The sequence below is a fragment of the Abrus precatorius genome, unplaced genomic scaffold, assembly GCF_003935025.1.
Source record: "Abrus precatorius isolate BTA unplaced genomic scaffold, Abrus_2018 Scaffold11, whole genome shotgun sequence".
Lineage (NCBI taxonomy): Eukaryota > Viridiplantae > Streptophyta > Magnoliopsida > Fabales > Fabaceae > Abrus > Abrus precatorius.
This window is the reverse complement of record NW_020874303.1, coordinates 5,716,031-5,739,510: the sequence shown is the minus strand read 5'-3', so window position 1 is coordinate 5,739,510 and position 23,480 is coordinate 5,716,031. Positions and strand designations below refer to the sequence as shown.

Genomic DNA, 23,480 nt, shown 5'->3' with positions numbered 1-23,480 from the left:
AACTTTCTAAAATTAAAAATTTTGAGTTCATGTATTTTTATATTTATTATAAAAATATATTCTATTAAATAAATCAATAATCAAGGTTCCAAATTCTAAATTTGTTGATAAAATATAAATTTTATTATTTTTATTTTTATCTAATTTAATTTAGATTCGACCTGAGTCACACAATAGATAAGTCTATTACTAAAACTTAAAATAATTTGATATTTAATATGATATTATATATAATTATTTTATATCTCATTATTTTTAATTTTTATACATATGTATCACAAAAATATAATATAAAAAAAAAAAAAACAAAGAGACACCTCCTCTTTGAATGTTTTAAAACAATTACAAAAATAATCCCTATAAATATTTATCTCATCATACTATAAATGTTCTTGATGAATCTAAATAAAGTTATCTTCATAAAAAATATCTGTAATCTGTATTAAAAATCTTCTTCATGATTATTTTTAATTTATATTTTAATCGTTTAACTATATTTAAAAATCCCGTCTAATTAATGGACGGGATATTTACAGTGAAATGTAAGCTGTTTACAATTTCTAAACCAAAATTAATCATTAACATATTGACCATGCCATTTCCATGCTTAAGCATTATATGTCAACTTTTGACTTCGACAAAGATGCGATTCTGTTAATTTCTAGACTTAGATTCATTCTCACGTGCTATAAATTGATGATTTCTCCAATAATCCTGTGCATTGAAACCTCTACAATTAACCTCCCTACTCAAATTTTCTTGTCCCTACCCTATGGATTCTGTAATATGTAGCATACTCCTCTTATTGACCTGCACACTTATACACGTTCTCTCACTACATGCAAGAAAGAGAAAAAGTAACTACAAGCTTCCACCAGGACCTTCTCTTCTTGCCATTGTAGGAAACCTTATTGAACTTGGCAGAAAGCCACAACAATCACTGGCCAAACTTGCTATGATACATGGCCCAATAATGCGTTTGAAGCTAGGTCAATTAACCACCATAGTTATCTCTTCATCAGATGTAGCCAAAGAAGTGCTCCAAACCCATGATTTGTTATTCTCAAACCGAACGATTCCTCAAGCTACAACAGTTCACAATCACAACCATTATAGCTTGCCCTTCCTACCCATTTCACCTCTTTGGAGAGACCTAAGGAAAATATGCAATAATCAATTGTTTTCCCACAAGACCCTTGATGCTAGCCATGACCTTAGGTGCAAGAAACTACAAGAACTTTTAAATGATGTTCATAGAAGCAGCCTAATTGGTGAAGCAGTGGATATTGGCAGTGCTGCTTTTAGGACTTCGATTAATTTTTTATCAAACACTTTTTTTTCTTTGGATTTTGTTAACTCTGTAGGTGAAACTGCAGAGTACAAGGGTATAATTGATAATCTCGTGAGAGCAATTGCAACACCGAACTTGGGGGATTTTTTCCCTATGTTGAAGATAGTTGATCCACAAGGCATTAGAAGGCGCTCAACTACTTATGTGTCCAAGTTGTTCGTTATCTTTGATCGCTTGATTTCCAAACGGTTGGAGTTGAGAGAAGCTGGAAAAAGCTATGTCACCAACATTGACATGTTAGATACCTTGCTCAACATTTCTCTTGAGAATGGCCAAAAGATGGACAACGAAAAGATTAAACATTTATTCCTTGTATTTTTCTCTCCCTTATTATTTTTTCAGTCCTGCTTTACTGTCAATAACTTTTTTCCCAATTTTTTGATCGATTTAACAATTTCTAAAATCACTTAAGTTTTAAACAATTTCTCATAATTTTTATTTTTATCCTAAAAAATGTGTTCACATATATGATCACTGCGAAAAAAAAATTATTTGCTTTTAAAAGTAACAGCAATTTACTCCTGGGTAGTTGGTCAAATAGTGATCTCCAAATCCTAAAATTACCATGTAAAAATGGTTTTATCTAACCATCACTTTTGACCTAAAAGCTAATCCTTTTACTTTGCTTGTGGTGATTCTCGATAAAAATAAAAATAAAAATACACGCACATAAACAAAAAAGAGCAACTTTTACAATATATGTAGTGTTTAATCTAGCTACTTTTAGCTTTTCTTATTTTTAAAAGTAAAAATTCATTCACGTAACTGGTAGAAGCTCATTTTTTTGTTAGTTTTTCCTTTGTTACAATGCTATATTTTGATTTGACTTTAATAATTTTTTGTCTTTGTTTTTTTTATTATTTAGATCCCTTTTATACTTTTTATTTAATTAAATATTTGTAATCATTACCATTGATTAGATAATTTATATTAAGTGATGGCATGTCAAGAAAACAATTGACATACGGCATAATCTAATTAATTAAGTCACGTCATTACTTAACTACGTAAATCTAATAATATGGACTAAAATTTACATGTATTTCTAAAAAATCTGGAATTAAATAGAAGTTCTTTTATTATAATAATGGAAATAAAAAGTTATGTAATTTTGTAGGGATAAAGTCAAATATTCATCATTCTCATTCACTTCAATTGCAGCTTTATTTGGTGCCCATTTTCTCATATATTATGTATGGTATGACCAAGCAATTGTTGAATTTCTCACTTTTAACAGGATCTAATAGTTGCGGGAACCGATACAACAACATACACATTAGAATGCGCAATGGTTGAGCTAATCAACAACCCAAATGCAATGTCAAAAGCCAAAATAGAGCTTGCACAAACCATTGGAATAGGCAATCCTATGTCGGAATCAGACATTACAAGACTCCCATACTTACAAGCAATAGTAAAAGAGACCTTACGGCTACACCCATCAGCCCCACTTTTGCTACCTCGAAATGCCAAAACAGATGTAGAAATCAATGGTTACATCATTCCAAAGGGTGCACAAGTCCTAATTAATGCATGGGCGATTGGAAGAAACCCAAGCATATGGGATAATCCCAATTCATTTTCACCAGAGAGGTTCTTAGGGTCAGAAATTGAGGTCAAAGGTCGACATTCTCATTTCACACCATTTGGCGGTGGACGAAGAATATGTCCTGGCTTACCGCTAGCTATGAGGATGTTGCATTTAATGTTGGGATCATTAATCAACATTTTTGATTGGAAACTAGAAAATGATTTTAAGCTTGAAGATATGGATGGTCAACCCCTTCGTGTTATTCCAGTCAGAATAAACAAATAACATATATTATACATTAATTTATAAGGCACATTAAATATATTCATGTGTGGCGACATTATAATTAATGTGAACTCTTAGTTACTTATATTGTATATATCTTTCCGTAAATGTTGAGATATGTATACCTCATTTGTTGCTGATTTTATATATCTCGCGAAACAGTAGTATTGGGTTTCATGTCATTGTATTGTGGAATGACATAAAAACCATAGAACAATCATTGTTTTTTCTTTCTTATACCTTTTTGACTAATTCTCTTATATTTCATTTTTTTAGCATCAAGATTTTTTTTTAATTTGATGTAATTTGAGATGTATGTATTATAGTTGGAATTGGAATACATCCAATGTGCTTGTTTATGGCTACATTATATAATTAAGTTGATCAGGCAAAATTAGTTTGTTTTTAAAAGTTGAATTCTTTCCACCGCGGTCTCCCCAACAGCATTCTTAAAATGTTGAATGAATGCAGTACACTGCATTAATGCTTTTAAGGTATGTTTGTATTAAGAAAATGGAATTTCGTCAGAGTTGATAATTTTTTAACTTGCAGCAAAGGAAACATAAGAAATCGCATAACTAAGAAAAGACAGAGAATAAGCAGACTCTTAATTCGTTTAGCTAATGACCCATCAATTAAAATAAATACATTGACCGAGTCAATAATCGAGTTTGGTAACTAATAAATGTTGCCTTTGCATTACAGGTGGCATTAAAACGGTGAGAACCGTAATGTTCAATCTTCTCTCAAAACTGGAGTTGCCTTGGAAGAAAAGGTGGTTGGTATGGTTTGGGTTTGGGACGATAATAGTATGGTGTCAAGCTTTGGGCACTAGTGGTTGCTTGGAAGAGGAGAAGGATGCACTGCTGAAATTCAAAGGTGCTTATTCAAATGATTCATATTTGGGATCGTGGGTGAATGAGGCAAAGAGTAATTGCTGTGCTTGGGATGGAGTTACTTGTGATTCCTCTTCGGGCCACGTCGTCGCTCTCTCTCTTGAGGCTGTGCATAGAAATGGGGATCCAGGATGGCAGAAACGTTGTACCAACTCCACTCGCTTGAGCTGGTCCCTATTCCTCTCCTTTAAGGAATTGAGAAGCCTTGATTTGACCAACGATTGTTTTGATGCCTTCGTTGCCAACCCAGGTACGCTCTATTCTCACCTCTTCTATCTATTTAACACAGTTAAGATTAGTTGTTTGAACTGAGTTTAACTATTTATAAATCACTACTTTTTTTATTAAATCAATATTATTGATTACATTTTTATATTTTTATGATAATAATTTACTTTTTTTAATAAAAGCTTGTTAATTTGTTTTTAACTCTAAAAATTGAGGTTAACGTTTTTCTTTATTTTCAACTTAAACTTTTTATAAAATTATTATATCTTATTAATTAAAAAAATTATCAAATTAGTGAGCTAGTTAGTTACGGAAGGATAGCCAAGGAAATAGAGCAGCCGTTGATGGTGACGTGATTTGGAGCTATTGACAGTCGGCAAAAGTTTTGAATTTTGTTACGATTTTTAGAAACAAATGTTGTCACTATTTTCTTCCTTTCTTTTTGCTGTTTAATCACTTGTTTTTCTTTCTCAAAATATCTTATTATATATACTTTTTCTTTGTTTCATGAGTTCTATGTCATCCCCGTCCATTCAGTTGCTTTTTCAGAAAACAAGCATTTTCTTTAAACAAAATAAAATTGTTGAATAATTTTTTTATTTTATATTTTTTATAAATTTAATATATTTTAAAAAATTAATTCAACAATTTAATTAAAAAATTTAATATTTATAAAAAATTATTAAGTGAGATAAGTTTTATCAGAATTACTCCTAAAATAATTTAATCTCTGTTTATTAAAAATTAGTTTCTAAAACTTTTTTTAGTTAAGATTTAATCTTTAATGACTTAATCGAGTAAGCATTAATTAATCTCGTAGCGTTATCATGTTTAATAGTTGACAAAGAGCTCATCCAAGAAAGATCACATTTCACAAATATGGTGCTGTGTTCTCCATATTTTATACTTTGAACTTTGAACTTTGTCCTTGACAGAAATATCACCGAATTGCAAACAACATGAAACGATCGAAAAGGGAGGAAAATTAATGTGTGTTTGAATTAATTTGAACATAAAAATAATATTATAATAAAAATGAAATGTTTCAACATCTTATGGGCTAGTCATATCAAGATTTTAAAATTCTTAATATTAATATTACATGTTAAATTTGATAAATTTATACCCTTACATAATTCTTATATTGATAATCGTCATATATATTCTTAAACAATTACATTATTATATCTAACGGCTATCAATAAAAGGCAACTAGTGATTTAGGGATTACATTTGATCTAATATACAAAATTTTGTATAAGTTAAAAATTAATTAACATTTTATCACAATATTTAATTTAAAACATATTATGTTATTTAAAATGTAAACAATTTTTTGCCATGAAGGTGTATTTATAAATGTTTAAATTATTTTTATTTTAATTTGATAAACATGATTATTAAAATTCTATCATGTGATTAATAGTTGAAGTGATAATATTTAACAATTCTAAAAAGTAAAAATAATAAAAGTTTGTCAAATTTAACACAGTATCGATTGATTATATTTCTGTGTATGCGTACGTGTGTGATTGTAGAGGGTTGATTAAATTAAATTTACATATTATAAGATATAATATTCAATATTTTCTGTTACCTATGGATCATTACAGTAGTTTTTGATCTTTTAGATTATAATGGGAAGTCAACATTGCAGAAGCTGGAAACATTAAATCTTTCATACAATTTTCTGAACGAGAGCATAATGGAACTATTGAGCCCTCTCCCATCCCTCAAAACTTTAATTCTTTCTGATAATGATATGGGTGAACCCTTTTTACCGACAGGTATGAATGTAACTAATTCTATAATTCACAATTTTAAATGTCTATACATTCTGAACTTTTAATCTTAAATATTTAGCATTATCACTTCTACAAAACTTGGAGCAGTTGGATATGAGTAACAATAATCTTCGCAGCTCCTTTTGGCCTCAAGGTAAGTACATGCATGTGTTACTTTTGGGTTATCGTTGAACTTAGAACCTTTCATCTCAAAGGCTTCATTCATGACTATTACATGCATAGGATTTGAAACTTTTAAAGTGAATATTTTATTTTAAAATGTACTTTTTCAATTATTTTATTAATGATTGAGTTTTGCTCACAAAATCACGATGTTTTCGAAAGAATTGTGGAGCACAGTGCAGCTGGTGTTTATGTTAAATTCTATAATTCAGAAATTGACTATTTAATTAATATAATTTATTTTTAGTGTGAAACCTATGAATTATATCCATATTTACACTTTAAAAGAATTTTTATTTTACCATATTGAAACTCACTTTTAAAATATTATTTCCAACTTTTTTAAAATAAATTATTCCTAAACCCAAATTAATTTCCTTTTTGCTTTTACCATTAGTTTTGCTAAATTTTAAATAGGGAAAGATACTTAGTAATTGCTAAACCATAAAAGAGACAAATGAAATGAGAAAATAATTATATATATTGAACACATTAAAAGGAAAACATATTTCATTTATTTAAAGAATTCATTTATACCGTCAATTAATAAAAAAATTTAAAATAATTCTTATAACAATCAATATTTTTTTAAATAAACTGTTATAAAAAAACATATATGTATAAATATTCATTAGGTATGGTTGTAAGCACTGAAATGGCAACCAGTAGTCCAGCAAAGGTATGATTACATGTACTAGACTTTTTCTCAAATGCATATAATAAAAATATAATGTGATATTTTACTCAAATTCTATACACTATTTCTCTCTAAATGACTGCTTTGTTATAAGTATAACTTTGTTGTTATTATTTTTCGTTTCATGTTACTTTTTTTTTTACGGAGATACATATTTTTAAAAAATTATTTAGTGCACGTATGATAAAAGTTTTTCTTTTGACAAAGTTATACTTATTAAAGAACTAGAATATAGTTGTAGTTTCATTTAAGTTATTATATAAGATATTAATAAACGATGATATTATTAAAAAATAATTAATGTTCTTTTTTAATTTTAATAATAGTAAATATTTCAAGGCAAATTAAAACAATCAAAGACATATAATATTAGTCGAAGAGAATATATTACGTGCATAATGTTTTAAGGATGAAGTCTTCCACGTGTAGCTACTGTTGACTTCGGTTATCTTATGGCTTAGTGGAGGATTCTTCTACAAAACAATGTGGTTCTTTAACATACCACTGCTTCTGAAATGTAAAATATATTGTACTTCAATTTATATTTCATAGCAAATAAACTGATATTATGTCTAACATATCTCTCTGTCTTTTCATTATTGTGAAGCTTTGGCAAATTTAAGCATGTTGAAAGTCCTTAAACTAAGTAATTCATCACTTAGTGGAGCTTTCCCAAATGAAGGTGAGCAAATATATACTATATGTTAAAATGTAATAATTTTGTTTATGTTTCAAACGTAGTATATTGATATCACAGCTTGCTTGAATTTGCCATTATTTTTTTTATAGCATTTAATTAAAATATATTGATAATATAAAAAGTTTTTATATTGTCACTCGAGCGTGAATTGTCATGTTAGTAAGAATCATTAACCTTTGTAATAATTAATATAAAAATTAAATCAGTGCTTAGTGTGTATTGAAATTAATTGACAATGTAAAATTTGTATAGTGATAGTATATTAAAATTAAACTCTTTTGTTGTATCACAAACTAAAATTTACATATTTTCAATCTTTTGAGCGTAGGTTTATGTAAAATGAAGCAACTTCAAGAACTAGATTTGTCACGTAATCATTTCAGAGGAACCTTGGGTACATGCCTTGGCAATTTGACATCGCTTCAAAGGCTTGATCTCTCAGATAACTTGTTGATCGGGAGCATTCCTATTTCCCTTTCAAATCAAACTGGCTTGACAAATTTTGATCTATCAGGTAACAACCTAGTTGGTACGTTTCCAAGTTGGTTGTTTGTGAACAACCCAAAACTAGAAGTTGTGTCTTTAAACGATAACTCCTTCACTGGAACTTTTGAACTACCCTTTGATCTAAATCATCACATGGATCAATTATACGAGTTGGATTTATCAAACAACCAAATCCAAGGTGAGCTACCCAATAACATAGGATACCTCCTCCCACGTTTGGAGTACTTTGATGTCTCAAACAACATGTTTCATGGTCGTGTTCCTGCTTCAATTGGAGAGATGTCAGGCTTAACAAATTTGTTTTTGAGGGATAATAAGTTTTCTGGAGAAATACCTGATCATATTATAAAAGGGTGCATGTCATTAAATTATTTGATGATGGATAATAACCAGCTCAATGGAACACTTCCTAGTGGGATTGGAAAACTTGGCCTTGCCACATTAACTGCAGCAAGTAACAACTTGGAAGGTGCAATAACAAAAGAATTTTGCCAACTTGATCTTGATATTTTAGACCTACGTCACAATAAATTCTCTGGTGCATTACCCTCTTGCTTCAAAATGCCCTCCTACTACCTCTTTTTGCAGGGAAATAGTCTTTCTGGCATGATAACTGAAGCATTCATTAACAGCTCAGGCATGGACTTGGCGGGTATGGATTTGAGTGACAACAAATTTATAGGAACAATTCCACAGAGCATCTATGAGCTTAAATCTTTGAGATTTCTTCTATTGGCTGGTAATCAATTGCAAGGACAACTTTGTAGTCAGATATGTAAGTTACAAAATGTTGATATCTTAGACTTGTCACGCAATAACTTCACTGGGTCTATACCTTCTTGCCTCAACAATATGTCATTTGGGGAAAAATATTTCTCATCACACTATGAACCAGGATTTAGACTCACACCATTCAAGGCTATACCTGAATTTACAGAAGTGCAATTAATCACAAAAGGTTTTTCTCATTCATATGAAGGTGCTACACTTGAATACATGTCAGGATTGGATTTGTCATCTAATCAATTGATAGGAGAGATTCCACACCAAATAGGAAATTTATATGCCCTCCATGCTCTCAACTTATCTCACAACCATCTTAATGGACCAATTCCACAGAGCTTCCAAAAGCTACAAAGTATAGAGAGCTTTGATCTTTCAAATAACAACTTGAGTGGACAAATCCCTCTTCAATTACAGGACTTGCACTCTTTATCTGTCTTTAATGTGTCTTACAATAATTTATCAGGCAGAGCACCTGATAAGGGACAGTTTGGTACCTTTGATGAAAGCAGTTACAAAGGAAATCCATATCTTACTTGGAATAACAGTAACAGAGGCAGTACAATACTGCAATCACCTCCAACTCTATTGAATGGTGGAGAGCAAAATAAATCTACAATTGATTTCACTTCCTTCGTTTGGAGTTTCGCTGCATCCTATGTCATGGCACTATTAGTGTTGGTGGCAATCCTTTGGATCAATCCTCATTGGCGGACAGTGTGGTTTTCTTCTGTCGAAGGGTGCCTCCATAAATGTTTTGGTCACTTTCTTAATGATTCATTTCACTAGAAAGTTGTAATCATAGATTAGATATAATTGCTAAATTCATTCTAAAAGGACACACACTTGTATGTACGTATTAGGGTTTTTGGAATTACGTTTTTAAATTAAATCAACATCACTGTAAAAATGTGTTCATCGGCATTCAAATCAAATGCAGGACAAATTTAAAAAGCTTAATGGCTTCTTATTTATAACGGTAATTCTTAATATTTTTTCCATTGCTAATGGCCTAAAATTATCCCAATTATATCTTTGTCACTGATCTCTCCCGCAATCTTTAATTTATATGATAAAAAATGTATGTACTAGAATAATCAAGCCAAATACCATCCATGAGTTTCTTTACGTGAGCGCGTCATTCCTTAGTTTAAATGTGCCAAAGAACGATAGTCCCTTTGTGTTTTACAGTGTTTATCAATTATGAAATTTTGTCCTTCATTTCCATGTCACGCTCTAAGCCACTGAACTTAGGGAGAGCATTTGTAGGAAGGTCTTTTTTTAGAAGAAGCCCTTGAAGTAAAAAAAATGTCAAGGAAAAAGAAGAGGTTGCTTAAACTTGAGAGAGAAGAAGCCCCTTGTCTTTCATCTCTTTCTCCTTTTATAATCCCTATTTTCTTGCTCTTGCTCCCCACTTCCTTGCTTTTCAAGTAGCTCGCTTCATAGCTCTCCAAGTAGCTCGCTTCTAATTTTGTCATTAATGTTCTGTTTGATTCTAAACAACTGCACAATCTAAGTTCAACAAATATCTCACTGCACTTTAATGGAACAACAAATTAGATAAATATCAGTTTCCCACCTTTATAGTGATATCTTCAGAACATAACACGAGGTTTGATAGAATTAGTTAATTAAGAAGGTTTGATAATCAAAAAGGCTATAAAGCATTGGCAACCCAATTAATTCCTTTAGTGCTGCTAACTTTTGCATGAAAACCACCAAAGCTAGGAAGTTAGACATCTCCGATGTTAAGGAAAATCCACCTCAGATAGTTGATTTTAATTTATTTTTTTTGTTTTATAAGAATTTTTCTTAAAATTTATCCAAAGTGAACCTTTGTCTGATTACTAGCTACGAGGAGAGCACTGTGATAAAAGAACTTTTGGAGAGATGTTTAAAAAATATAAGCTCATATTTAACATAAAAATTATAATTAATAGCATTAGCATAAAGTTACCTCTCCGACGATTCAAAACACAAACACTTTACATAGGGTCAAAGTGATTAAAAAAAAAAAACGAATTTGTTTCTTAATTACCTGAGGTGGTTGCAGTCACCTTTGACTCCTTTGCTTAGTCTTTTGTCTCCATTAATCATAATTTCTTTTCCACTTCGTTTTCTTCAGTTTTCCGCAATTTACCTCTCTGTGTAGATCTTTCAAACAGAAACGCCCTTTGTCAATTCCAAAATTTTCGTACATTATATACGAACCGCTTAATGATTTTGTCTATGTTATTCTATGAAATAAAGAATTTTGTCTCACTAATTTATCATAAATAAATAAAACATATTTTTAAATATAATATTTTGATTTTATTAGTTAATTAAAATAAAATTATTTATTTTGTGAGATAATTTAAATAAACTCCATTAAATACGTGTTTAATTGCTAAGCATTCAAGTAAACACACTTGTTTGAGTGACGGACACATTTCTTGACTAAAAGGTCTCTCTCTGCACCCTCTTGGAGGCCATGGTTAATAGAGACATCTCATTGCCTACTAATAATCTCTTGGATTGCCATAATCAAAGCACCATAATGATGATAAATTGGATCAGGATCCAAACTAAACTGATAGCTTCAAGGCAATCAGAATAACAAACATTTTTTCTGTGATTACCTTTCTAACCCATGATCAAACCATGAAAAATAGCTCAAAGCTTAGCTATGTGAATCCACCTATGCTTCCAAAAACTCCACTTATCCAAACTTCATCCCTTGTTCGAAGAAGAGCTCCGAACCTTCCCATACTATGGTTGCCACTTGAACTACCATCCACATTAAGTATTACATTTCCGTAAGGTTGAAGAAGCCACGAAACAAATTTGACTAGCAGAATGGAGATACATATTATCTCATTCTTAAATTTAGCGATTTCAGCTAAAAGCTGACAACAAAATAAAAGGAGGAATGATGATCTAATCAAAAGGAAAGAGAATATATATTAAAAGAAAATACTTTATTCAACTACCACCGGATAATTGTGGTTTACTTTTGGGGTAGACCGTGCTATACGCACCCGTTGCCGAAGTTGACTTGATCCAAACTCTAGTGTCGGTATAGACTACACTCCCTAGTTCCTACTTTTCTCCAATAATTTATGTACTATAAGTGCAGCCACTGCATTCCATGAGACATAAAAGCGCTCAGAACTAAGGCAAGTATTGAAGCATTACTAATGTTCAAAATCCTCTTGGAAATGGAGTTGCGTTGGAAGAAGGCATGGTTGTTATTGTTCTGGACAATAGTATTGTGTCATGTGTTAGGCACCAGTGGGTGCTTCCAAGAACAGAAGGGTGCACTGCTGGATTTCAAGGCTACTTATTCGAATGAGACATTGTTGGCTTCATGGGTGAATGACCCAAAAGCCAATTGCTGTGCTTGGGAACGAGTCACTTGTGATTCCTCTTCGGGACATGTCATCCATCTCTCTCTTCATCATCTTCATAGAAATCGTGATATGGGTTTCTATGGGCTCTGTTCAAACTACACACACTTAAACTGGTTCTTGTTCCTGTCCTTCACCGAATTGAGAAGTCTTCGTTTATCCGACAATTGTTTTGATGGCATCACTTGGAAACAAGGTGCGTTATGAGCTTGTATCTTTAAAAATTAATGGCACTTTTAACATATGTTAACAAGAAATTAATAAAAAAATTAATGAAAATTATGACATCTAATCTTATTAAGGTATTTAGATTTTATGATATAAATTTTAATAAAAATTTAGACATACCTCAGAAAAAAAAATAATACTAATTAAATTATACAAATTTTATTAATAATAAAATAAACCTCCCTTCCCCCATTTTTTTCCCTTCTCAAGTGGGACTAACCCTTCTTTTCACCTTTTGTTCAACCATAAAATCTTTTTCTCCTCTTTTTCAAACATACATCGATCGAGTTTTAGTTATCAAAAATAATAAAATTTACTGAAAAATAAAACATTTATTTTATTTTTATATTTTTAATTGCATAAAAAATTAATAAAAATTTATTAGTTATAGATGCAACTTCAAAGATTGAAATTGACAAAACTATATAAAAAAAAACGTTACTTAATGGAAAATACAAGAGATTAGCATTGGGGTTGCATTTATTCCTCAATTACCACTGCACTTACCCTTTTAAACTGCATGGAATTCATATTCATAGTTAGAGCAAAACCCATGGCCGATGAGCATCACCACAAATGCCTAAATCTGTGTTGTTAATCACCATTGCACCATCAAACTGCGGCCACCACAAACCACTGTTCCTTCACAATCATCATTGGCCACTACTGCAGCGGTGAACCCTCCTCTTCCTCACTGATCTATGCTCATCCACTATACATTAAAATGTTTTAGAAATTTTTTATTTACTCTCTTTAAAATTTAATGTATATAAGTTAATTATAAGTTTGGAAAGAAATTTTATTCATTTTATTGTTATATATATAAACTACTTTTTGTTTTTACAGGAGTGCTAAGAACACATTATTTATGATTAATTAAATTTTATTAAAAATTATAAAATTAGGACTGATACATGATTGTGTTGTAATAATAAAAACTAAAGAGTGTATGAATGGTTAAAGTGAATTTTGAAGTAATTTTTTAGATTATAAAAGCAAGTTAACATTGAAGAAGCTAGAGACATTAGATCTCGACTACAATCAATTCAACGAGAGCATAATGGAACTCATGAGTACTCTCCCATCGCTCAAGGATTTAACTGTTTCTGCCAATGGTATAGGTGGACCTTTTCCTATGAAAGGTATGAATTTAGATAATTTATATATTTCACACTTCAGAGACATTTCTGTGCATTTTGACTTGCTATATTATTATTTTTTCAAGAATTACCACGATTACAAAACTTGGAGCTGTTGGATTTGAGCTACAATCGTCTTGGCAAACCCTTTATAATTCAAGGTACGAGTGTATATGAAGTTGCTTCTGGGTGCATGTTATTTGAGCAGTTCCTATTTTGTAGTTAGGAGACCTAGCCATATATATATGTTGGCTTGAATAGCACCCTCTTTGCCTATTATTTTCGCAGCCACTAGTTATTTTAGATGCAAAAGTAGAAAGAAAATAAATTTTGGTGAGTGGAGAATTGAGAAGTGAAGCAAAATTAAAATCATAAAATGTATGACTAGGCCACTGTCTTTGTGGAAGAAGTTTGCTATTTCTTCACCTTGGTATTAAAATCATAAAATTATATATATATATATATATATATATATATATATATATATTATTTGACATACTTATAATTATTATTTAAAATTTATTAAAATAAAAAAAAAAACATGTAGATCTTACTTTATATTTTAACATTTCACACTTTGAATTTAATGTTTCTCAGTCATACTTTATAATTTTAATTAATAATTAAAAGTAAATTTATGCTGATTTCAATTTTACTGGTTGTAGTTTTTGTATTAAATTTACTACAATTTGAAGTGATGTTTATTATAATTAACTAGCATTCGATTACATGACCGACAAATTTGTAGATAATGTCCATGCCAATTGGTCTACGTTAACGACCCTCAACTTAGCTACCCTAAAGAATTTGACGACGCTCAACTTAGCTAATAATGAGCTTGACAAGGGAATACTCTCATCCTTGGTTACCTTACCAGCTCTCAAATATTTGTTCTTAGGTTATAATTCTATGGAAGGCGATGTAGATGACAAAGGTATGTGAGATATCCACATGATAGAGTATACACACACACACACACACTCTTTTGAACAAACATGTTGATTTAGTGCCATCTTCTTTGGACTACCCATTAGAAAACCATTTTCCTACTTTTTCAGATTAAATGAATGATGATACAATTGCATAAAGTTAGCATTGAAGACATATTACTTTTGCTTTATTGGATTAATTATACATTATATATAAGTTTAAATATATTTTACACTTTATAGTTTATTTCAGTTTTAATTTAAATTTTAAATTTTTAGTTTTTACGGTTTTAAAATTTTCAAATATGTCTAAATACATGTCATACATGATAGAGGGCCAGCCCAAGGACCAAGGAAAAATAAAGATGTGCGAGGAAAAGTTAAGTAATATCTTTAATCTCTCAAATTCAGAATAAAATTAATAAAAATGAGTAAAAAATAAAACCATTATAGTAAAAAAATATATATATATAATTCACACATTATTCTTATCAATTTTAATAATAAATTATACATGTGATGAAATGTAAAAAAGAATAGTTCGATTAATGATTCACCTCCTAAACAGGGATGAAGATCAATAGTTTATACCAATTAAATCAATAACTTGTCTAAACACTTTTTTTTCTTTTCATTCTCGTGTAGTTTTAGCAAATCTAAGCAAGTTGGAAGTCCTTGACCTAGAAAGGTCATTCACAAATGCATCTTTCCCAAATCAAGGTGAACAAATAAATCTTGAGTATATATATATATATATATATACTCGGAAGTATATTCTGATCCTAAATGTCATAACTTTCTTTCCAATTTTCTGAATTCAGGTTTATGTAAGATGAAGCAACTTCAAGAGTTACATCTGGCTGCTAATAATTTCATAGGAACTTTGGATGCATGCCTTGGAAATTTGACATCACTTCGAATTCTTGATCTTACATATAATTCCTTAACTGGGAGGATTCCAGTACCTTTAATTGCTCGCCTTACATCGCTAGAGTATTTTTCCCTATCTCTCAATAACTTTGAGGGCACATTCTCATTAAACATCTTTGCTAACCATTCAAAGCTTAAGGGATTAGAACTTAACTTTATGAATTCCAAAACATTTCAAGTGGAAACTGAGAATCCTCGTTGGATTGCACCATTTCAATTAGAACACCTAGAAATTTCCCATTGTCAGGTAAACTTACCCACAAAAGTAATTCCTACCTTCCTTTCATATCAAAAAGGTTTGAGATATATTGATCTGTCAGGCAACAACCTAGTTGGTATGTTTCCCAATTGGTTGATTGCAAACAATCCACAACTAGAAGTTGTGTCTTTAAATGATAACACTTTCACAGGACCTTTTAAGCTACCATTTGATCTAAGTCATCGCATGGATAAAATGTACAAGTTGGACTTATCACACAACCAAATCCGAGGTGAGCTCCCCAATAATATAGGATTCTACATCCCACATTTACAACAGTTTGATGTCTCAAGCAATATGTTTGATGGTCACATTCCTACTTCAATTGGAGAAATGTCAAGCTTGAGGGGATTGCATTTGGAGAACAATAGTTTTTCTGGCAATGTACCAGAACACATTTTTAATGGATGCATCTCATTAATAGACTTGAAGATGGATAATAACCAACTCAATGGAACACTTCCAAATGGGATTGGAAATCTTAGGCTTTCCACCTTAACTGCATCGAGTAACAACTTAGAAGGTGAAATAACTAAAGAATTTTGTGAGCTTGAGCTTGATATTTTAGACTTATCTTACAATAAATTCTCTGGTGCACTACCCGCTTGCTTCAAGATGCCATCATACCTTTTTTTGCAAGGAAATAGTCTTACTGGCATGATTACTGAAGCATTCACAAATAGCCATGGAATGGAAGCCATTGATTTGAGTGACAACAAATTTACAGGAACTATTCCAGAAAGAATTAACTTTGATTATTTGAGATTTCTTTTATTGGCAGGTAATCAATTGCATGGCCATCTTCCCAATTTTCTCTGTCAAATACGAAATGTCCATATCTTAGACCTCTCACGCAATAACTTTACTGGGTCTATACCTTCTTGCTTCAATAAATTCACATTTGAAGACAAGCAATTAGATTTCTCACCACACAGTTCCAATTTAGAACCTTCAACATTATTTTCTTTATATGATGTAAACCAAAAAATTGGACAATTTAAGGGTACATTTGAATTGGGAGAAGTGCAATTCATAACAAAAGGTTCATCCCTTTCGTATAAAGCTGATGTAATTCTACAAATGTCAGGATTAGATTTGTCATCTAATCAATTGACAGGAGAAATTCCACCCCAAATAGGAGATCTCCATGGCCTTCATGCACTCAACTTATCTCATAACCGTCTAAATGGAGCAATTCCAGAGAGCATCCAAAAGCTAGAAAACATAGAAAGCTTAGATCTTTCAAATAACAACTTGAGTGGACAAATCCCACTTCAATTACAGGACTTGAACTCTTTATCTGTCTTCAATGTGTCCTACAACAATTTATCAGGCAAAGCACCAGATAAGGGACAGTTTGGTACCTTCGATGAAAGTAGCTACAAAGGAAATCCATATCTTACTTGGAGTGTCAGTAACAGAGGCAATGCAACACTGCTGCCACCTTCAACTTTGTTGAATGATGGTAAGAAAAATCACTCTGCAATTGATTTCACTTCCTTCTATTGGAGTTTTGTTGCATCCTATGTCATGATACTAATAGTGTTGGCCACAATCCTTTGGATCAATCCTCATTGGCGAAGAGCATGGCTTTATTTTGTTGAAGGGTTCCTCCTTAAATGTTTTGGTCAATCTCTTGAAGATGCATTTTACTAGAAATTTGTTAGAAATGACGATAAGAAAGACATTTTGTTTTTTAGAAAATTGTTAGAAAATTTTACTCGTGTAATATAATTACTGTAACAATAAGAAGTGGCAATTTTTAGAAGTCCACATTGAGTAAAAAAAAAAGTTATTTTTTTATTTTAATTAAGCCCCTTAATCTTTAGCAAATTATTTTACTGTTATTACTTTGTTATTTTTTCATTCACTGCATCAGCAATATATTTTCCTGTGAAAACTTGCTATTTCATGCTAAAAGGACACGCACTTGCGCTTATTAGGGTATTTGGAATTATATTGTTAAATTAAACCATCATTGTAAAATGCATTTAGGCATTTTCTTTTCTAGAGTAGATACAGTACGGGTAAAAAAATTAGAATGCGGGTACGTTAATTTAATTTTTAAAATATAATTAAAATTTTATATGATAAAATATTATATAATCAATAAAATCTTAAAATTTATCCATATGTTATCAATGATAATACAAGAAAAAGCCACAATCCAACAACAACAAATATTACATTTGATATGTATGAACAGTTACTAATATCACCATTGCAAAGATATCTCCTGCGGAATCCTATTTGACACACTTAATTACCGTTTAATTTGGTAAAATGTTTATTTATCAAATGATAAAACTTATCCAAGCAGTATATTTCATTAAATGAAATGCCTCAATACATTCAAAATACTTCGCAGCCATTTCAAATATCTGATACTTCAACATCAACCCACAATGATAACAAACATGAAAATGATTTGTCTAAGTTATCTAGTAATTAAGTAAAGACATTATATTAGTATCAACTTTGACATTTTTTATAGGCAAAATATAATTAGGGAATTATTTACCTATTCATATAAAAAAAATTCAAGAACTAGTTGAATGGAGTTTAATGATCAAGCAGGTTACCAAGCGTTGGCATTGCAACACAGTTAATTCCTGCTGTGCTGGTAAATTTTGAAAGAAATCCACCTTAATAGTTGGCACCTTAGATGGTCAGGGAAACCAATCTAACGAGGTTATTATTGAACTATAAAAGCTTATGTAAAATGTATAGCTAATTTAGACATTATGAAAATTCTAAAATAAAAAATCCATTGGATAATCATTTTGAGTCAACTCATTTGACAATTACCTTTTGTCCTACCAATTACAAGTGTCATTATGTTAGTCCGCAAAAAAATTGGGCTACTAAATTTTGTCACTAAAAATATAAATTACTAAACCGAGTACTATTTTCGAGTTGCATTGTAATATAGTGTAATGGCTTCTCAAGAGTCTTCATATGCTACAAGTGGTGATTTTCAAGGCAGGGAAGATTTGGTCACTACTGCGTTTATTGTATACAAAATCTTATACTAGATTGGTAAGTCTACAAAAGTGTTTGGTCCATTTTGGTATATTGTTCTTATTTATTTGTTGTATATGTATTGGATTATCTAATAGCTAATTTTACCAAATATTTTCAAATCAATTCGATAGTTCTTTAATTTTTAGCTAACTTTTCAGCTTTAAACTAGCGTATCTACCACATTCTAAGTCTTTAGCTCAGTAACGCAGATAAAAAGCTAATAACCAAGAGAAGAAAACGAAGGAAAGATAAAATTAAATTAGAGCAAAACTAAAGAAGTCATGTAAAATGCTTTAACAAGCAAAACTTCCTTTTTCTCAAACAAATAATCTCCGACTTATATTAGGTTATTCCAACCGGCCATTCTAGTGAAAACAAAAGTTCACAAGTAATATTCTGATTGCACTATTGGGCATAAGGTCTTCATTATCCAACAGAGTTCATTGTGGCATTAATTTTAAAGTATAAAGCTCCAAGAACTTCATCTCTTTTTCTTCCCCTTAAATTTGGTGCCTAACACGGTAGAATGTTACAATTCACAGATATTGATTCAATTTTCAAAATATAGACTCAACACGGAAAAATTGTGCCTTTCCTTTTTTCAATTGAATTACAAGTTCATATTCAAATATACGAGAGTCTTATTTCCTCAAAGGAAACAAATAAGAAAGAATATATGAAAATACTAATTTCCAAACATTGCAGCATATAAAATTTCATTCCAAGTATCAGGAACACCAGCAAGACACCAGTGACTACAATCATCAAAAGAAGTGCCACGACCTGTGTAGATAGATGGGTGACCGTCCCTCCTCAATTGTGTGAGCACAGTTATGTCAAGCAATTGTACAGGCTTTGCCATGTTACTTAGAACACTCTTTACAATGTCCACACCACTATATGGCAGCATTGATCCTTGCTCCGGTTGAGTTTGCCTTAGGCATCCCTTTCCACTTAAATATTCAATTCAAATTAAAAATAAAATAAAAAAGAGTGAGCCCTTGAATACCAATTTATAATAATTACTCATCATAATAAAATATGGGGTATTTGTGTTATGATTTCATTCTCATTTTAAAAGCTACCCCAATAGTCTATCTACGGATCTTTATTCTCAGAATATTTGTAATTCATTAAGAGTTTAGTTGATCAGAAGAATGTCATACATTAACATTTAGCAAACACTTCTTTTGTTAATTAAGTATATTTTCGGTCATGTTATGGAAGGATTTCAGTAATGAAGCTTCTATATTAATTAAAAAAATCTCAATAACTGAGGTTTGGTACACTACACCACTCAAGATGGCTTGCCATATAACTTAAATTTTTTAAAACTAATAACATTTGAAAGTGTATAAAATATCTCACAGTGAGCAAAAGGATTTGAAACCAAATTCACTGTCATGTGAAAGAAAGAGGAGGAAATAATAAATTACTATGGTTACCTCCCAGTTTGTAACCCACCCACATGGACTATAAAGTTTAATAGTAGTAATATCTAAATACACATAACTATAGCACTTGCACTCATGAGTTTTAATGTGAATTTCAATTGGAGTGAAACCAGCAGTTAAACTTACTCAACATGGGAAGCAGCGATTCCCTGAAACAAGACTCTAGTCTTTGAAGGATCAATGTTAGAATCAACCCATTTAGCCCAAGTGGTTAGCCCAATCTTGAAAGCTTCCATGTGATCCATGTCCTTGAATATTTCATTGCCCACTTGAAAGTAATCCCATCTGTTAACATTAAAATGAAAACATTAGCAACATGGCTACCTCCTCTCACGAACACCTAAAAAACTGGTTCAAAAGCTACAATACGTTTGAGATTGTCCTGTGTGAGTCCACCAATGGTAGGTATTGAAAATCAACACATCTATTTCCTTCCACTGGTCCCCTCTGCTTATGGTGTCTAACTTTAAAATTCTTCCTTTTTCTTTATCATGAACCAAATCTACTAGAAACCCATTTTTCAACCACATGATGGAAGTTCCATATTCCTATAACTCCCGAAAAAAACATGGACAAAATTATTAATCTAATCAAACAAAACAGTTACCAAGGTTCAATATTTTCTTGTAATAAAGCAATTAACTGAAAAAAAAATGAAGTACCTGAAATGAGAATACAGAAAGTTCCTGTGTTGGACTTGTTAAGGTGTAATTTGAGTTTGGGACTGCAATGTGAAGCAAACAAGTGAGTGATTGCCACATGTTGTTACTTATGGAGTCCCCAACAAACATTATCTTCTTTCCTTTGTTTTCCTCTAAGAACTTCCTACCATCAAACCTGTTAACCAATAATATCATTTGGTAGGAGAAAAAAAATCCAACTTTATAATACAAGATGCCAACTTGCAGGTAGAAAAAAAATGGGTAAATTACTAAATTCCCATGTGATTAGATATTACAAAAATAATATTCAGTGTAAAAATAATATTACCTTGGAAGGTCACAACTAGAGGGCTTCCATCTATACTTGAGATACCCCATATCAGGCCTCCCATTTCTTAAGCAATCAAATCCCTGCCCAATGAAAGGACAGTCCCTTGAAGCATCATAGAGAGGGTAGAATGAGGCATTATCAATGACCCATTTGCCTTGAGAAAAATCACATCCTTGGTATGGTGGAGGAGGTGCCACTGCACATATAATAAAAGCAGAGGCTAGTAGAAGAGGACCCAACCAGAATGTGAACCTCATTTCAAATTCTACAGAGCCTTTTGAGACCGCGTGAATGTTTGTGTCTGCATATATTAATATAAAAAAAATGTGGTTGGTCCCTTGTGCGTGTCTAGCTGTAGCTTTATTGACAAAAATATTAGAAAATTTATTCACTTCATATGTAGTTGCTGCATCAAATAAGAGTTAATAACCATAGCCTCAGATCATGTGATGTGATTTAATTTCTTTAAAGAAAAGAGTTGATTCTACGAGGTAAAATGTGGGATTATTTTTAAAATGAATATATCTCATTTTTTAATTAATAATTACAGCTTTGTATTTTATTATTAAAAATATACTCTTTATTTTAAAGGTGTCAGGTTCTTTATCAGTAGTTATTCATTCTCTTTCTCTTCGACTCCATAGACAGTGCCGCTCAGGCACAACTTTGATGGTCAAGCTTTCCATGAATCTCGGCAAGGTATAGTGTAAACAAAACAATTCCATGTAAAAGAATGGATCATTCTTCCCTCAAATCCAAATTGATTTGAATTAATTGTATAATAAATTCTTGCTTAAAAGTTATAAGAAAATAAATATGAATCGATTATAATTAATTTCGTGTTTAGAATAAATTAAAAGGATAATTGAAGAACTCAATTTAAAAATTAATATTCTATTACACATAAAATATATTAAATAAAGTTAAATTTACGTTATTATATTTTTACACAACTTTAATAAAAGAAATTCTAAATAAAATCAATTAATAATTCATGAAGTTTTAAACAAATAATATTATTTTTATATTAAATTATTCATCTGGATCATTATTTTCCTCCAATATTTTTTTCTCTAAACCACTAAAGAGATTTCTAAATTATATCAACTTTTAAATTTAAAGTGAATTTTATCCATCTACCGTTGTATTTAAAGCTCTTTTAATACTTTAAAAACGCTACAAAGGTTCAGACATTTTAAAAATTAATTTAATTTTATTATTCTATTTTATTTTAGCACATAATATACTGTTCAAAATATAAGAGAGTAACTACCATTACATTACAGAACAATAAATATCTAAATTGTATAAAGTTTAATATACACCACCATCTTAATAATTTTACATTAATCAATGATTATTTTTTTCAAAAAAGTACTTTTGGTAAAATGTTATTTGAAATGTCATCATACTAAATTTTACATTTGATCTTATTTATATTTATCTATGAGAGATGTATTTAGTATGTAATGCAAAATTAATAGGATTGTTTAGTCAATTTTACTTGTGTATATCGAGAGAAAGAGGGAGATAAATAATTATGAATTTTAATACTTTTACATATATACATAGTTATGAATTAATTTAAGTTTATGTATAACAATAAACTTTATCCTTTTAGGTGTATCTCATTTACTTGTATTTTATTAATTTTCATTACTATGAATTAAAACTATTATTATTTTTTGGTTAAAATTATTATAATATTAAATTTATTTTAATAATGAAGAATTGAATATAACTACAAATTTTGATATAAACACATAGAATTTTAAATAGTAGTTTACAATAAAAAAATTTAATATAAATATGTTACATTTAATAAATATAGTTAAATAATTCTTAGCAAAAAGTATATAGTTAAATAATTATATTATTTTTATTTTTTAATTAAAACTTAGATAATATAATATTTATTTTAATAACAAAGATTTGAATATAACAATAAAGTCTAAAATAAACACAGAGCTTTAAATAAAAGTTTACAGTAAGTAATAATAATTATTATAAATGCGTTACATTTAATAAATACAATTGAATAATTATATTATTTTAATTGATTGTCTTCGTTTTTAATAAATATAGTATTTAATGCAACATCAATAGAATAACGTAGTCAATTATATATATTTTATTAAATTTTTCATGATATTATATTTATTTTAATATCAAATAATTGAATATAATTAT

At 30.3% G+C, this 23,480-nt stretch overlaps 4 protein-coding genes across 4 annotated transcripts; 3 read left to right on the top strand and 1 right to left on the bottom strand.

Annotated features, from left to right (window-relative positions):
- The first annotated feature begins 772 nt into the window (after window positions 1-772).
- On the top strand, window positions 773-3,167 carry LOC113856423 (geraniol 8-hydroxylase-like). Its single transcript, XM_027488222.1, has 2 exons — window positions 773-1,663; window positions 2,589-3,167. Exons 1-2 carry the CDS (start codon window positions 773-775, stop codon window positions 3,165-3,167), a joined length of 1,470 nt encoding a protein of 489 aa, XP_027344023.1.
- Window positions 3,168-3,886: 719 nt separating this feature from the next.
- Window positions 3,887-9,865, top strand: LOC113856292 (receptor-like protein 56). The gene is made up of 5 exons (XM_027488048.1): window positions 3,887-4,313; window positions 5,923-6,078; window positions 6,155-6,229; window positions 7,563-7,637; window positions 7,984-9,865. The coding sequence occupies exons 1-5, from the start codon at window positions 3,899-3,901 to the stop codon at window positions 9,732-9,734; spliced, it is 2,472 nt and encodes an 823-aa protein (XP_027343849.1). The 5' UTR covers window positions 3,887-3,898; the 3' UTR covers window positions 9,735-9,865.
- A 2,280-nt stretch (window positions 9,866-12,145) lies between these two features.
- LOC113855517 (receptor-like protein 56) lies at window positions 12,146-17,475 on the top strand. The gene is made up of 6 exons (XM_027487158.1): window positions 12,146-12,530; window positions 13,549-13,704; window positions 13,788-13,862; window positions 14,420-14,635; window positions 15,276-15,350; window positions 15,452-17,475. The coding sequence occupies exons 1-6, from the start codon at window positions 12,146-12,148 to the stop codon at window positions 17,473-17,475; spliced, it is 2,931 nt and encodes a 976-aa protein (XP_027342959.1).
- Window positions 17,476-19,460: 1,985 nt separating this feature from the next.
- Window positions 19,461-21,601, bottom strand: LOC113855106 (protein trichome birefringence-like 42). Its single transcript, XM_027486587.1, has 5 exons — window positions 21,288-21,601; window positions 20,960-21,134; window positions 20,667-20,845; window positions 20,424-20,582; window positions 19,461-19,796 (listed from the first exon to the last, which is right to left on the bottom strand). Exons 1-5 carry the CDS (start codon window positions 21,545-21,547, stop codon window positions 19,529-19,531), a joined length of 1,041 nt encoding a protein of 346 aa, XP_027342388.1. The 5' UTR covers window positions 21,548-21,601; the 3' UTR covers window positions 19,461-19,528.
- Between the last annotated feature and the right edge of the window lie 1,879 nt (window positions 21,602-23,480).